The sequence below is a fragment of the Homarus americanus genome, unplaced genomic scaffold, assembly GCF_018991925.1.
Source record: "Homarus americanus isolate GMGI-L3 unplaced genomic scaffold, GMGI_Hamer_2.0 scaffold32095, whole genome shotgun sequence".
NCBI classification, from domain to species: Eukaryota; Metazoa; Arthropoda; class Malacostraca; order Decapoda; family Nephropidae; genus Homarus; species Homarus americanus.
The window spans coordinates 106,121-119,641 of record NW_024747861.1 but is presented as its reverse complement, the minus strand read 5'-3'; the positions used below and the strand labels follow the sequence as shown (position 1 = coordinate 119,641).

Below are 13,521 nucleotides of genomic sequence, written 5' to 3'. Positions count from 1 at the left end.
ATATGGGTGTGGCTGGAGTGAGCATGGGTAACGGGCGTGGGCGTGGTTGTAAGGCTTGGGTTGAAATGGGTAAGGGTGACAGGCGTGGGTGAGGGGTGATATGGTTGGGGGGGGAGGTGAGGAGTGTGGGCGTACGTGACGGGCGAGGTTGACATCGTGTGATAGTAGGTGGTGTGCGGGCGTTGGCAAGGATGACACGTGAGTGGTGTGGGCGTGGGTGACGGGGCATGGTGGGTGACAGATGGGTGACGCCCGCCTGGAGTGTTGCCGTCGTGGTCCCGCCCTCAGTCTATCACTCACTCGTCACACTCAACGAAACATTTGTCCGGTGATTCGTAATAATACACACTTAGCGTCACGTCGTTTATATATACAGTATTTGTATTAAGTTTTTAAACACTGGCTTTTATAATCTGAATTTTTACACATATAAGATACATATTGCACACACACACACACACACACACACACACACACACACACACACACACATATACATAGTCACACATCTATACATTCATAATTATGTGTACTACTTTACAAATACACGCGGGTAGCTCATTAGCTTATTAGATTAACATGCGCGTACTAAGTTCATATTTGTATTAAGTCGTCATACTCATGGTTTATATGTGTAATAAAGCCACATATACGTTCGTGGGTCATCTGTGTGTTAAGTAATTTTCTCTTTCTCCCCATACAGTGTTGTTATTTTTCTATACCCTTATCACCACACAAAGACCGGGTGTCGTATGTGTGGTGTCTCGGGCTGGTGACTGTGCTTGTTTTTTGTCTTCAGCCGTCAAGTGATTCCTTCTTGTGTGTTGTGGTTAATATTATTGTTAATGATACAGAAGGCTATGATACACCTTCCTCTGTTACTCGTTAAATAAGACAGAAAATCACCACATCCACTGATTCTTTCTACTTGACTTTTATCTCCACAGTGATATTCTTGTATGAAAGTAATATAAATCTTCTGGGCCATTGGATTGATAAGGATTATGTTTATTGATGTTATTAGAATAGACTGAGGAGTAAGGATAGATTAGTGAGCGTGGGGCTAAAGGAGGGTGGGAGTTGAGTCATGTTAGGTATTTCCCCTTTATCCTAGGCAGTATTGTGAGGCGGCCACCAGCTTGGCTTGGTGCAGGTGTGTATGTGTGCATCACCCTCTCGCCCTGCCCAACCCTTGCCTCAACCGGACCTACTACTCTCTGCCAGCCTGTTTTACCCGGCCCCCTGCAGCACCATCCTCTTTTGTCGACTTACTCACTTAGCATGTATAAAAAGTTACATACTAACTCCTCGTGAAAAAATAAATAAATACAGTCATACAGAAGTAGCCGGTTCGATATGCATTCAAATGGTCGTACTTTGATTCAGTAGTAATGTGGTGTACTGTATGTAGATTATGCTGTTGAAACACGAGAAAACTTTTTATACTTCAGTACTTACGAAAATAAACTTAAATAAACTCGTCCAACTAACTGAGGGGATATATGATATAACGACAACATTATTAAATAGATACATAATAATAACATCCCCTGCCTACTACATGTACTGTACAGTCCCATTCCATCTAACTGGGTGGCTGGTGTATGGAACCCATTCATACCTTAACAGACACCTCATCTATCAGAACCAGTTATGTACACGGATAAATCAATGTACTGTAAACAATTGTTACAGCCAGTCCATCACTTGCTTATCTTTACATCCCCAACTCATGAACTCTAGACTGCCTCCTGTTCTACTAAAACCCAGCGGGTGTTAATGACACTTATCTATCGAATCTTATTTTGTCACCAGTTAATGTTACCAAAGAGTTAGGGTACACCGAGGAAAGCTATTGGTGTGTGTAGGTCGATGGTGGGAGGAACACAGTTAACAAACGCTATACTTAGTTCTGCTTCAGTGTGTGATGTTCAAATTACCATCGGATATGTTTAGTCTTCTGTATATTTTGCCTCGGTGTTGCATTTGTTTATTTATTTGCTCCTGTAAGAAACATTTGGTGTTTTGAAACCTGGAATTGCCGTTTTCAGTCATGTGCATCATTACTTAAGGTTATTTTGTGCAATTGGTTCAAATGCCTCGAGACAAGCAAAAGACTCGACTCCAAATACATCAAGCACGTGATAAGATGGAGATAATCATGTAGAAACTATACAGGTGTTAGGTAATTCTTATATTTGTGGGAAGAAAAAATTTTACTTGCAACGCATATAAAACTTGCTTCATAAGGAGAGAGAGAGAGAGAGAAAAAAAAGAAAAACTGCATGAGAACTGGTAGAGGTGGGTGGGTGGTTGGGGCAGGAGGAGAAGCAGTGTGTGTCCGAGGCGGTGGAGGACCTGAGGACCCCGAGACCCGTTGTAAGGTTAATGCCTCCCGTCACCCCACCACCCTCCACAGGGAATCAAAGAGCCAGCATGTTACGTCCACGACTACTCACTATTCTACCGTAGTACTGCTCTAACGGGAGGGAGGATGCCCGCCAACCTTCCCCTCACACACATTTTCCCTCACTCGTCGCCCTTAATGCACTCATGCTCACCTCTCATTATTCATAAATCTCTCTCTCTCTCTGCTTTTACGTGTCAACCCCAAGACTCATTCTTTCTTACCCCCCCAAAAAATGCATGTCACTAATCTTCACTCTCGCCCCCTCTTACACCACTGTCTTCTTTTCACTCACACTACGTTCCAGCTCCACTCACCGCCATCCCTCTGCTCACAAACGCCATCCTTCTACATTGTGTCTTGGTGATTATCGTAAATATTGTCTTGGGTATTAAAGCTTTAAACGCGGTGTAGTCTTATCCATCACGAAATATCTTACTCGTCGCTATATAAAATACCCGTCACATAATTTTATTGAGATTATGGGAAGCGAACATCCTCAGCTGGTGCGTCTGAATATGCTTTTAACCTGGTACAGTACATCTAATTTCTTCATTTTTTTATGACAATTTGCTTACAGAACTTGTGAGTAAGTTGGTAGTCGAGACTAGTGAGTAACGAGAGGTGGTTGGTGATATAGGAGGTGTGTGTTGTGGCCAGGGATGGCGGGAGAACTACCCAGTGTGGGGCGATCTCACTGCTACACCAGTTGCCGGATAACGGTTTAACTTACACATTTATTTCCTTCCACATCCCCCATCAGGTGTGTCTCGACAGGTTGACTGGGTTTGGGGATAATAATAACGATGATGAAGTAAATGGGACTGATAGGATGGAGTGTGAGTGAGAGTTAGATGATTTTGTTTGTGTGAGTGTTGTAGGGCCCCGCCTCCGGCGCTGAGCAGCCGGGCCACCGCGTTCACCTGGCGGCAACTAGTCAGTTGGTAAGGAGGCCGCAGGTACGACGGTCCTCGCGTAGCCTCCTCTCTCTGTCTCCTGTGTTGCTTCTCGGTTTTATTGTGCATGATCATATTGTTGCTCCCAGCGTGAGGAGAGGTGTTAGTAGTGGTGGGCGGCAGTGTTACGGTGGTAGTGATCAAGGGCACCACAACACCGTTCCTAAATATTTACAGTAGTGATCGTGCCATGTAAGGCGGCCTCATGCCTAGTCGCGGGTTTTTCTCGCGGGCGGTGCACTCCAGCAGCTCGGTGAAGCCTGGACCCGCGTCCCTCCCGCCGGGCAACTCTCAGGTGCCCCATCCTATATACCCGGGTTCTACTCCTCATATAAATAAAAATGGTGGTTGGTGGGGAGTCCCTCCCTGGCTACACAGAGGCAACAAGGGCCTTCCTCGCCACAACTCAGGACCCATTCCTCAGGTGTCCCCATCAGGACCTTCATCTTTTCCGGGCACCTCACCCGGCACTATCATCAGCACCCTCCCTGGCACCCTCCCAGGGACTCTTCCCGCCAGTCTTTCAGGCCCTCACCCTGGAATCCACACCAGCACCCTCCCAGGCCGCACCAGTCATCACCCATACTATCACCATCACCCGCATCACCATGACCAAAAACATCAAAAACTTAATGTAGACCATAAACATCTTCAAAAGGTTGAACAGAAAAAGCATCAACAGCAACTCTATAAGAATCAGCAGCAGCAACTTCAGCTTCAACAAGTGTCGTCTCGTGCCCCGTCGGTGTTAGGGTCTAGGCCACCCTCGGTGTTGGGGTCTCGGCCACCTTCGGTGTTGGGGTCTCGGCCACACACCCCTCATGACCCCTTCATAACCAACGGGTCAGATAATGGGCCACAGTCATTGCCATCCACATGGCCGACACCAGTGCACCACGACCGAGAAGAGCAAGTTATCCAACACCAGCAACAAGACCTCCTGCACCAGCACCACCACCAGCCGCTACAAGAACAACAACAGGAGAAGCAGGAACCAAAGAGAAATGCTGCGCTAAATCAGCTGGTGAGTCGATTATTGATTATATATATATATATATATATATATATATATATATATATATATATATATATATATATATATATATATATATATATATATATATATATATATATATATATATATATATATATATATATATAATGGGGAGTTATTGGGGTGTACGCAGCAGTGACCCATCAGTAGACACAGCAATTGGTGGTACAGGCGAAGCGCTGTCACTGGTCACTACATTATTCATCTTTCTTTCTCAATTTACTATGACGATAACAGTCCCTGTAAAATGTTTTTGTGTTTCGTCTGTCGCTATGTGTAGTAGTGCTGTCGTTATGGTTAAACTGTGCATATCAGATCAGAGTATAAAATGCAACTCGGCAGATTTTTATTTGCTCTAACTAAACGCTACATGGCGTCACCTCTGCTGCTGCCGCCCATTGGTTACATGCATTCTTACTTCTTAAATTATGTTTGATGAAGTTATACATTCAGTCAGATATATCACAGTGAGATTAATTATCTGTTGACGTATAGTTGAGGACAATTCTCAAATAGTCCTCAAGTGTGGTGTATTGATATTGAACTCGAGAGGAAGTGTGACGAGTTGCTGCCACTCGCCAGACGCTGCGGTTGGTTGGCTGCCCTGTCGCTTCACTCCTCTTATCTGTTCAGTTAAAGTTACCCTGCCGTTGATGAGGGCTTCATATAATTATAGTCATTACAGGGTAAGTTAATACTTCAGATGTGTATTGATACTATCTGATTGTACTGTGTCACCTTGTTTTGTACTTCACTGTAGACTTTTTTCTTGAATATTTTGCTCCATTGTTGCCTTATTTTTATTTATTCTTTCCTGATTTTTGCCTCATTAAATAGACATAAGAGTGGAGTATAACGTGAAGACAATAATATCGTTGAAGGTTCAATGTAAGCGAAAAAATACCTGGGAGGTAATTAAGAGATATCAGGCAGACGTCAAGGCCACTTGTGACTGACGCCTCCAGGCGACCAGAGGAATTCATTTTGGAGGTTCCAATATTCCACGTCGAGTCTTTGTTATGTCTTCTCTCTATATAATATTGAGCTTTAATTGCTGTCGGCGGCGTATACCTGACTGAGGTTCATTAGTTCTCTTGTATATTTGATATGGAATATTAGTATAACTGTTCAATATGGTATATAGATGTTATATTTTACGTTATCCGCGGACGAACTTATATGCATTAGTATAAAGTTTTTCGTACAGTTTCTGATAATTTCACACAGATTTTGAAGAGTATATTAGGTTCTGATCATGTTAATCACTGTACTTGTGAGTAGTGGTGTCATCGTAGGCCTTATGATACGAGGGGCAGCAATACTATCCCAATAAAAACTCACTGCAGGGAACCCCTCGACTCCCGGACTGCTTCTACAAGAACACATGACTTAGAAAAACCTGAATTCATCTCCCCTCTCATCCTATTGTAACTTTAGTATTTTCATCTGGCCATCGCTGAGGAAATACCATCGGTATTGTGAAAGTGTTATTCTGCTTTGATATCTCCCCTAACTGATATACACTTCCCGTCCTCACTCCAAGTATCCCGAGAAACATTACCCCGTCACATCCCTCCCTCTCCCACTCACTAGCAAAGGGTTCGAATTCACACTTTAGAGTTTGGGGTTCACGCCTCAAGGAGAGAGAGAGAGGGGGGGGGGGATTGGCAATGCTAAGTGGTAAACGCAGGAGTGGAGCCGACTATACCTGATGAATAACAAATACCGGCAACATTTGGGTATTAACTGAATCCTAATCAGTGTTTTCAGTCATGTTCTTACTCACCCCATTGTGATTTAATCATCCTGGAGGCGCCAGTAACCAAGGCCTTGCCGCTCCAGATGAGTGAGTGTGAGGAGGATTGAAAACACTTGATTACTGTTCTAATTAAGACTCGGTTGTTATTGTTGTTTATTACTCGTCATTTATACTCAGGTTCTTCCACTGACTAACAAAGGCGTCCAGTACAATGTCAACAATATAGAAGAGTGTGATTTGTGTAGTCTTTTTAAGTTTTATATTGCTCGTCAGTCTTATATTTACTAGGAATCGTTGCGTCTTACCGAGAGAGACACTAGGGGTTATTAGGTGACCCGCTGTGGGTAACATCATCACCCATATTATTAAAATCACTGGATGGTTGACGCCCCAACCACGACACTCGCCTCCTACAAAACTGTGTGTATTGAGGAACCTGTAGACACCCGGAACACTTAGGAGAACTTTGGAACTTTTGATTATCATTATGCTTTAGTTATTTGTATCAGATTACTGTGGATAGTGTGTGTGTGTGTGGGGGGGGGGGTCATAGTGGTTGGTGCGCTAAGCAAAAATAAAATTGTTTTGGAAATACAAATGATAGCGATTGTCGGAGTTGATGGTGATTGTTGCCTGTGGGGATGAGCCGCACCTTTCCGCCACAATCTTTGTCAAAAATACTTAGTAAACTTCGTCTGATTCGTGTCCTTGTACTGCTGAAAAAGGTAAGCATTGCCGTAGCTTGGTGGTGAACTGGTGATGCTATCTCGTTGGGGTTTGTGTACAAAACCTGCCGTGATAAATAGTCCTCGGGCTTTAATGAAGTATTGTTTTTACGCATAATGATTGTTTGAACACCAGAGAGCCCTGTCTAACATACCATTGTGGGACCCTCACTTTGAAAGATGTGGGAAAGTTTCTACGGAATGCTAAAAGAATGGCACACTAGAAAGGTCCCGCCCCTTTGCTCCATTCACACCTGAGACTCATTTCAAGATTTTCAGTGTTCATCATTAATAAACTTGTGCACTGTTATGGCCATGTAATAAAAATGAATTACGTCTATCGATTCATTCGTCAGAGAAACTTGTATTGACAACATAAACGTCATTTTTAACCAATTGATTACAAACTGGTATACTTCATCACCGTCGCCTAAAGTTGTACGTGTCATCCAAATGTTGCTGTTTGACTTTTTACCCTGTTGTGGCCTTGGGCAAGACGACCAGCGTCAGAGTCGAGAGATGCCACTCAGAAACGTTGACTGGTGAAGTAACACCATTACGATCACTAAAGGCTGTGACACACGTCTCCTTGGGTTCTTGTCGATGCGTAACACCAAACTCGACCGAAGAATTTGGAAAACATTGATTATATGCCGTCGCCTCACACCGCGACGACAGCTCCCCAGCTACTGATAGGCTGTGTCTATTTCCGAACTTCAGTCACTGGCGACTTAAGCAATAATACGAGTGTTTTTCATAAATGCGTGTGTGTGTGTTTCCAGTTGATTCATAGTTACATAACGTAGCCATTTCATAATTTATTTTTTTTTTCATTTGACCAATTATCGCCACTAATGAGTTTTTATTATTATTATTATTGACACGCTCGCACGCACACACGAGAAAGCGAGAGAGATGAGAAGAGACGATATATTTCAGTCTTATCTAAAATTATTTTTTTTTTTACACTCCCGAGTCTTGGCGGCGTTATCAGGTAGCGACACGGTTAAAGGTAAAAGTTTTTGACTTCTCTTCTCTTTCTCCCTCTATTTTTGTTCTGTCTCCTCCCACGACCGCTGCGTCTCTCTTTGTTCCCCAGACTGGTTTGTGAGTCAACCTGTGGCCAGTTGTTGTGCTTGTTTCCTCTTGGTTGCCTCATGCTCCCATCACCCATACCCACCCTTATGGACTCGGTAAACTACATTCACGTTCTCTGTAAACTAACACGCTACGGGTGATGCTTAAATACACCCCCATGTTATTAGTTAACTAGACCTGCATGCTATCTTCACTTGTTATTTAATATTACGACAGAAAGGTTAAAGGTGCCTCTCTGTCTATGTCTTAATATTGAGGGATTTTGATATATGAACTGGAATATTTGCCTGTGTTAAAGTTTTGGGAATATCAGTTTAAGTTGGTTTCCCCGAGCAAGTTTGTTGGTGAATCTAATCAGAAAGTGATCGATTTCTTTGTGCTCCTGATGAAACAAGTGAATTTATTCAAAGCAATTCCTATACACATTCGTCATTTCAGGTATATAAACAAAGTAACAAATAGCGTTACTCACAGCCATAAACATAATATTAGTTGTGAAACTTCTTATGTGCAAAAGATAATCTGGAGTGCAACATTTTAACAGTTGGTGATATATGAAAGAACCTCTACTTATCTGTGGTTGGAAATACGGTGTGTGTGTGTGGTAGTGGAACGGAGATATTACCAATGGTAAAGGGGTTCTGGGGTATTACTATCGGGTGGGTGAGACGTATGACATGGTATAAGGGTACTGGTAGTTGGTGGGGCGTGAGGCTGGTGGTGGAGCGTGCAGTGCAAGGTTGGGTGGGGTGAGCGAGGTTCAGGCCGTGATCTGAGAGATGCTTGGTTGCTCAGGAGAAACTTTTGGCCGCCACTCCTGTCGGGTTTCATCTCCTGGGTTGGGTTGATGGCGACGCTCCCTCCCTCCTTAACTCTCCACAATTTGTTGCACGCCAGCCACATCTGTCTCTCGTGTACACTTTTACTATACTTTCAGTCAACATTTGATGATAAACCGTACTTTTCATTGTACGGATCTGAACTCTGGAGTTCTTGCATAGATGAAACAGGATACAATATTACTAGAAAAAAATGGCATTTATTAAAAGAAAGTGCAGCTACATTTTTTAAAGTTTTTGAAGGTAAAACCAAGTGAGACTGTAGATATGGGAGACGAGTAGGGAGGTATTAGTCATAGCGAGATGCAAATCTGCGTGCATGTGGACTACGACAAGGCAGCACCACCTACCTACCCGCCTCACTTAACACACCCACTTTCTCTTTTTCACGGACCTGACTCCTGCTGAGGAGAAACACAGGTGCAGTCATCGTTTAAGGGTTCAGTAAATGTTACATTCATACACTATATTGACGGGCTGTTGGGAGAGAGTGGAGCCAAGGTGGGATTGACACGTAATGTTTGTTAATGACTCACTGCTGATTACTGTAGGCAATTACTGTGGCTGATGCAATGGCTGACTAAGGCATTTGCTTGGAGGTCGTGATGTAAGACTTTAGACTAGCATTGACTGTAAACAGACTGCTTAATACACCGCCGAGAAGGGGATACATGTTGGCGGAGTAGTAGTATAATAGATTTTCATTGTATCTCATAGATTGTGATGGACGTTAATGATGACTTGTAGCTGAGTATATATACCTGTCAAAGTTATGATTCATAGACACTTGGTAAACATTGTGTATGTCAGTTAGTTATCATCTGATGTGGGTGGGTAGGAGGAAAGGCTGGGGCAGGTGATCCTCACCAGTGGGGGCAACATTCCTTGACTGTGCCCGGACACGGGGCGGGGCATGCCAGTTTGAGCGCATGCTGGTGCCCTGTGAAGGTTACAAGCGAGAGTGACCCAGCTTCCAGGGTGTGGGGCCTCGGGGTGGGGTTGATGCACAAAGGACCTGACGAAACACTCCACCAGGCGACTCACCTGCCCCTCCATATGTCAACTAATTCTCTCATCGTGTTACTGCACCTGACAGAGTGAGTTGGAAATACTAACTTAGGGACTCGGCTTGAAGGGGCTTCGTGTTTGGTATGACCATCAGCTTTGTGAGTTCTTTGTGAAAACACGGATAATGTCCACGATATTTATTATTATTACCCCCGGTAATATTATTATTATTAGATTGTTTTTATTGTTATAGTTTTAGTGGTAGTAGTAGTTTTCTTCTACTTGCGGCATAAAACAAGTTTAGCTAAGTTGGTGCACGTTTGCTATTATCCAGATAATAATAAATGCTTTTAGTATAGCCGTGTAAGGTGGCTCGGTCAGCCACCTTACAGTAATTGCAGGTGAAGGGCAGTAAGTGGCCCCACACAAGCTACTACCAAGAGTCGTCGCTCCCCGGTGTGTAACTCGTTATATTTTGTTAGTGTCCCTTTAGTGTAATCGTAAGTTAGTGCCATAAACATAATTTACCGTCCCATCTTCAACGTCGTCGGGGTCAGATACCAGATTTTCATCCCTATTCTGTTGAGGATCAGTTCGGCACTTACCTCACCCCCGTCTTATGGAAATTGGTATCTTGGTAGTGGTAGATGATTATGAAGTACTCAGGCACAATCACATACGACACAAGCTACACAGGGCCAACCTACAAAGTACATCATTAAAACTGACTCCTCTAGTTGATGGTGAGTCTATAGAAGTACTGTATATTATGATCCTTGTCATATTCTTAGCTTTCTTATTGGTGAAGAATTACGGTACTTTTCACAAGATGGCTATCGTAGTGCATACCTTAAGATAAATGTGTGAATACAATAAAAGTAAATTCACCAACAAAAATACTGTTGACCTTATTGGAGAGGAATATTGCTTACGATGATGTACAGTCCCCTTCACTGGTGCGTTTACAGGGACTCATCAGATGCATATTCCACAAATCATTATCTCTGGGGTATTTGTTTTAATATTGTTTAACTTAGATTCCATTGTTTGTTTATTATTGCGAGTTAACTTCTGTCGAATGTAAACAAACACAGCGCTGCCACACTGCACAAAACCTGATGAGCACCCCTGAAAACGCACAAGTGAAGGGGACTGTACACTTGGATGCGTGGGTGTTTAGGAGGCGAAACTTATATTACGCGGTGTAAGGCCAAGAAAATAATGTTTATACCTGATCACGGCGTTGAAGGTGAGAGTATGAATTATGAGGATGGCAAACTTTGGGTGATGGTATTCAAGGCTACTTAACATAATCTCGTTATTTTAAATGGGGGAAATTTTACCTATATTACGAACACCTGGGGAAAGGTTTTGCGTTTATAAACAGAGAAGAAACTTATTTGTATGCTTATGATAAATTGTTGAGGAAATTTAGTCGTTTATATAAAGTAAGTTTGAGAGATAGATAGTTCTTACTGGTGTTTTGACCTTCTGTTATCACCTTCATACAGCTGTTATGAAAAGTGATTCGCGTTTTCCTTGACAGAAATTCCGTGAGACTGTACACACACACACACACACACACACACACACACACACACACACACACACACATACATACATATGGTACTCAGGCAAAGGTGAATCAGATGCAAAAGCTTCCGTCTTCAGCATAACTATTAAAACTGGAAACTGAAGACGTGTTAGGCGACCCGGACATAAAGAAATAAGGAAGTTGAGATGTGGGTGTTGGTTGAGTACCTTCGCCTGGCGTTACTAATGCCTGGCCTGATAGGATCTTCCCTTGGAAATTTCACAAGCTTAAAAATCTTGATCCCGTCATAATAAGGAGAGGGAGAGAGAGAGAGTGTGGCTTGTCGGGTTGTATTAAATTAGGTTTCATTTGGTATAATTTTACTTTTATGACAACAAACACCAAATGGAAGGTGTTTCTTGTATGTTAAAACGGTAATCGAGAGACTTGTACCGTATGTCACTGTCTTCCCCCTTGTGTGATCTTGCATGGAGGTGTAGTCTTGAACATTGGCTTTACAGAAGAGTATTACCGATGGGCTGTATGAAGAGTGGTAGTTATAGTATAGTGTATGTTGCTTGTGTATGAAAAGTGTAGTAATGTTGTATTCATGGTTATAATGGTAGTTATTAGCGTTATGTGTATGGAAAACTAGTTGTAATTGTGTATGAATGCAAAATTAATAGTTGGAATCTTGAATGTGTAAGAAATGAAATATTGTAATCTTCCATGTAAAAGAAAATAGCAGTCGTAGTAGTGGTAGTAGTCAGTAATAAAAAGAGGTAATTTAAATATTTCGTGTATGAAAAGTGTTCCTCGATATGATTTTCTCCATTGGTAGTTTACTGTTGAATGTAAAACACTTATCAAGGTTCATTGCATTCTTTGTTATGCAGTAGGAACCTTGTAATAAAGGTGTGGTGAAGTTAAGATATTTCCTCTTACGTTGACAATGAGAGGGAGCGGGCGAGGAAGGTGAGTGTGTGTGACCGCTCAGGTGTTTGGACCCCGTTACCGACGACAGGCTGCTGGTGGTGGTGATGATGCTCTCCACCCCGTGTACTGCCAACTCACACACCACAAGCTGCTTTTGCCTCAACCACCACCAACTGCAATGACAACCAGTATCATCCACCTACCATCCACTTTCCCTCCATCCACCTACCACTTTTCATCTTAACTACCGCTCATTCTCTATACCCCTCCACCATACACCAGCCACATGCGCACTAACTACTTACGCTTTAGAACTGCGCAGATGTCTTACCTGTTCTTATAAGCAAGGGAACGACCTCTAGGTTATAACCCTTGACTTCTCGGCCAAGTATAAATTGACAGCAGAGGCACATCTTGTATGCTGTCGAGAATGTGGATACGATCATAAGAGGCGGGGAATATCTGTCAGCTTCGGCCTCTCTGCCTCTTGATTGGAGCTTTTGACAAGATGAACACTCGACAGGTTTGAGCCGTCCACTGCTTGGGGAATTTCAACCAGACGTAAATAGTGATCACAGTTCTAGGGGCGGTCTTAAATGACACGTTACTGGGGTTTAAACTATTTTTTTTCTACAACTATTTAGATATTTTCAATGGCTTTCGAAAATTAGTAATCTGTATAACTAAATATGTGTGCAATTAGGCCCAACGAAGCTAATTTTCTGTAATTAAAAGACTTACATTTCCACAGCGTTCTAGTTCGTGCATTTAAAAGATAATGGAAAAATTAGGATCTGAGAAATACATTTACGATTCTTTTTACACCATAATGATATAAATATAAAGAACATATAATGGTATAACAGCTGACATAGGTGAAAAATCCAGTTCCAAGGCTTTGATAAATTATTGAGCGGACCTGACCACCTGTAACATTTTACTTCTTTAGTTTAGGTTAGGTTAGGTTAGGTTAGGTTAAAGTGAGGATTGCACCAGGTGAGCGATATATTATGGTCGTATAGTAGTCACGAATGGGATTAAATCACATAAGACTGGTTGTTATTACCGTGAGGCGTGACGAGCGCTCTGTTATTGTTATATCAAACTTGTCTCTACCTGCTAGCTGGGAGAGAAGAGGGTAAAAAAATGGGAAAGAGATAGAGAGAAGTGGAGAAGCTGGGAAAAGAGGAGAGGGTTATGTTGGT

The 13,521-nt window shown here is 42.6% G+C and overlaps 1 protein-coding gene across 4 annotated transcripts in view; it reads left to right on the top strand.

The window, feature by feature from the left end:
- Nucleotides 1-13,521, top strand: part of LOC121879876 (serine/threonine-protein kinase 26-like) — a 112,499-nt gene that overhangs the window by 56,877 nt on the left and 42,101 nt on the right. The window contains exon 1 of one of the 4 annotated variants that reach the window (XM_042386658.1): nucleotides 3,360-4,387. The exons of the other annotated variants lie outside the window; for them this stretch is intronic. Within the exon in view, the coding sequence (XP_042242592.1) occupies nucleotides 3,569-4,387 (819 nt within the window). The 5' untranslated portion in view covers nucleotides 3,360-3,568. Of the gene's footprint in view, nucleotides 1-3,359; nucleotides 4,388-13,521 lie in introns of those variants that run through there. 4 annotated transcript variants of the gene reach the window in all.